Source organism: Gossypium hirsutum, chromosome A10 (genome assembly GCF_007990345.1).
Source record: "Gossypium hirsutum isolate 1008001.06 chromosome A10, Gossypium_hirsutum_v2.1, whole genome shotgun sequence".
NCBI lineage: Eukaryota > Viridiplantae > Streptophyta > Magnoliopsida > Malvales > Malvaceae > Gossypium > Gossypium hirsutum.
The window spans coordinates 71,424,744-71,427,556 of record NC_053433.1 but is presented as its reverse complement, the minus strand read 5'-3'; the positions used below and the strand labels follow the sequence as shown (position 1 = coordinate 71,427,556).

At 40.1% G+C, this 2,813-nt stretch overlaps 1 protein-coding gene across 1 annotated transcript; it reads left to right on the top strand.

The window, feature by feature from the left end:
• Positions 1-220: 220 nt before the first annotated feature.
• LOC107952131 (probable inorganic phosphate transporter 1-5) lies at positions 221-2,082 on the top strand. The gene has a single exon (XM_016887410.2). The coding sequence runs from the start codon at positions 316-318 to the stop codon at positions 1,915-1,917; it is 1,602 nt and encodes a 533-aa protein (XP_016742899.1). The 5' UTR covers positions 221-315; the 3' UTR covers positions 1,918-2,082.
• Positions 2,083-2,813: the final 731 nt, after the last annotated feature.

The window sequence follows — 2,813 nt, the reverse complement described above, 5'->3', positions numbered from 1 at the left end:
TGTGAAATGATCCATATGTCCAATTTTTTGCAACATTATTTAAGAATGTTGCCGTGTTGTGTTGGGCAGAAAAGTTTGAGTCTGATGTAAGAAAAAAACATACTATATTGATGGATAGAAGAATAAGCAATGGCTACTGTTGTGAATTCATTGACTTTTTAAGGAAAAGAAGGGTATATGCCATTGATAAGATTCTGGGGAGACTTAGACTTTTGAGTGATCAGATGTTAAATACCTTCACTACTCATCATTCTTCACTCACCAAATCATCTTACAAACTCCAGTAAAAATCATCCATTTTGAGGGAGATTTATCATGGCTAACAACCAGCTTGGAGTTCTTAATGCTCTGGATGCAGCAAAGACACAATGGTACCATTTCACTGCCATTGTAATTGCGGGAATGGGTTTTTTCACTGATGCTTATGACTTGTTTGGCATCTCTCTTATCACAAAACTTCTTGGTCGTATTTACTACACAAATGAAAACCATCCAAAGCCTGGAACATTGCCTCCTAATGTAGCAGCTGCTGTTAATGGGACAGCCTTTGTTGGCACGTTAGCTGGTCAGCTTTTCTTTGGCTGGCTTGGTGATAAATTAGGCCGGAAGCGGGTTTATGGACTAACCCTCATGCTCATGGTGGTCTGTTCCATTGCTTCTGGACTTTCCTTTGGGAAGTCTCCTGCTGGTGTTATGACAACACTTTGTTTCTTCAGGTTTTGGCTTGGTTTCGGAATCGGTGGTGACTATCCCTTGTCAGCCACCATCATGTCCGAATATGCAAACAAGAAAACTCGTGGAGCATTTATCGCTGCTGTGTTTGCAATGCAAGGATTTGGGATTTTAACAGGTGGGATCGTTGCACTTATCGTGTCGGCTTCGTTCGATCATGCATATAAGGCCCCTCCATATTCGGTTAACCCAAAAGATTCGACTGCGCCTGAAGCCGACTATATTTGGCGGATTATACTCATGTTCGGAGCTGTTCCTGCGCTTCTAACATACTACTGGCGTATGAAGATGCCCGAAACAGCCCGTTACACGGCCCTTGTTGCGAGGAACGCAAAGCAGGCTGCTGCAGACATGTCCAAGGTTCTGCAAGTGGAGCTTGAAGCTGAAGAAGAGAAGGTAGAGATGGCACCATCGTCGAACTCCTTTGGTCTATTTACTAAGGAATTCGCTCGACGTCATGGACTACATTTACTGGGAACATCCGTATGTTGGTTCTTATTAGACATTGCCTATTACAGTAACAATCTGTTCCAAAAAGACATCTTCAGTGCCATTGGTTGGCTTCCAAAAGCCGAAACCATGAACGCAATTCATGAGGTTTATCGAGTCGCGGCGTCGCAATCGCTTATCGCACTTTGTGGCACGATCCCTGGATACTGGTTTACGGTGGCGTTAATCGATTATATTGGCAGGTTCACAATTCAATTGATGGGGTTCTTTTTCATGACAGTGTTCATGTTTGCACTTGCGATACCTTACCATCACTGGAGGTCCAACAATGCTGGGTTCCTCATCATGTATTCACTGACCTTTTTCTTTGCAAATTTTGGACCAAATGCCACCACATTTGTCGTGCCAGCTGAGATTTTCCCAGCAAGGCTGAGGTCAACTTGCCATGGGATCTCAGCTGCTGCCGGAAAACTCGGGGCCATCGTCGGGGCGTTAGGATTCTTGTATGCAGCACAAAGCACAAACCCGGCGGAGACTGATCAGGGATACCCACCTGGTATTGGGGTTAAAAATACATTGCTAGTGCTTGGATCAATCAACTGCCTTGGAATATTCTTCACTCTTTTGGTGCCTGAATCTAAGGGAAAATCGTTGGAAGAACTTACAGGAGAAAATGAAGAGGCCGATGGCAATGATAAGCAGCAGGCTTCTTCAACTCAAACTCTTCCGGTCTAAATTAGCAAAGTTCAAGTCATCATTTTTAGACATAAAAGAAAAAAATTGATGTAAAATAGGAGCATGAAAGGTTATATAAAAGCTGAACCGCTGAAACATTGCAATGATGTGAATTAGATAATCCCCAATACATCAATAAAGAAGTTATGTTGTTTAGTTTATAAAGTAACTTGCTCTCTGGTTTTGAGTTTGTAAGAGTTTTTGCTTCTCTTCTTTATACTCTTGATCCTTGTTCATCCTCTTCGCTACTTCCACCAACCTATCCTTTATTACCATCATCTCTCCTGTGCCCTGGTTATGGCCATTCGCCAACAACCTTATTATATCTCAGTTGGGGAGAACCCCAAGATCTCTTCCTGGAATTAGTCTCCCATGACCAACTAAGCTGAAAAAAAAAACATTCCTTTCTAATTAAAGTTTATTAGAAAAATAATTTAAAAAATATATGGCACAATAAAAATTTTAATTTTTTTTCTAAATCAGATTTTGATAGCTTGTTCATTTTGCATAATTTACGTGTTCAATTCGACTTATTCTCGAATTAATCCCTGTTAATTAGTGCATTTTGTGTTTAAATATTGTCAGAAAACGAAATTCGGGCACTTTAAATCAAAGACAAGCAAACAAGGGGCTAAATTGAAGCATGGAAAAGAGAAGAAGGACTTGTAAATTTGGGACCTTTGAGGGGCTAGTCAAATTTTAACATTGTAATAGCCAAAATTAGTAAATTAAGTCTGAAATTATTTTGTGTAGGTAGTGGTAAATGGAAAAACCCTAAAATTAGTATATAGATTTTGTATAAATAGGTAGGGTGGTGCACTTGAAAGAAAGTAGACTTGATTTGCTTAAGCAATTGAATAGAAAAAATAATTTATTTCTTTGGCATGAAAATGTGC

Bases quoted from the DNA above. Each gene is read 5' to 3' on its own strand.
- LOC107952131 (XM_016887410.2), top strand. From the start codon at position 316: ATGGCTAACAACCAGCTTGGAGTTCTTAATGCTCTGGATGCAGCAAAG.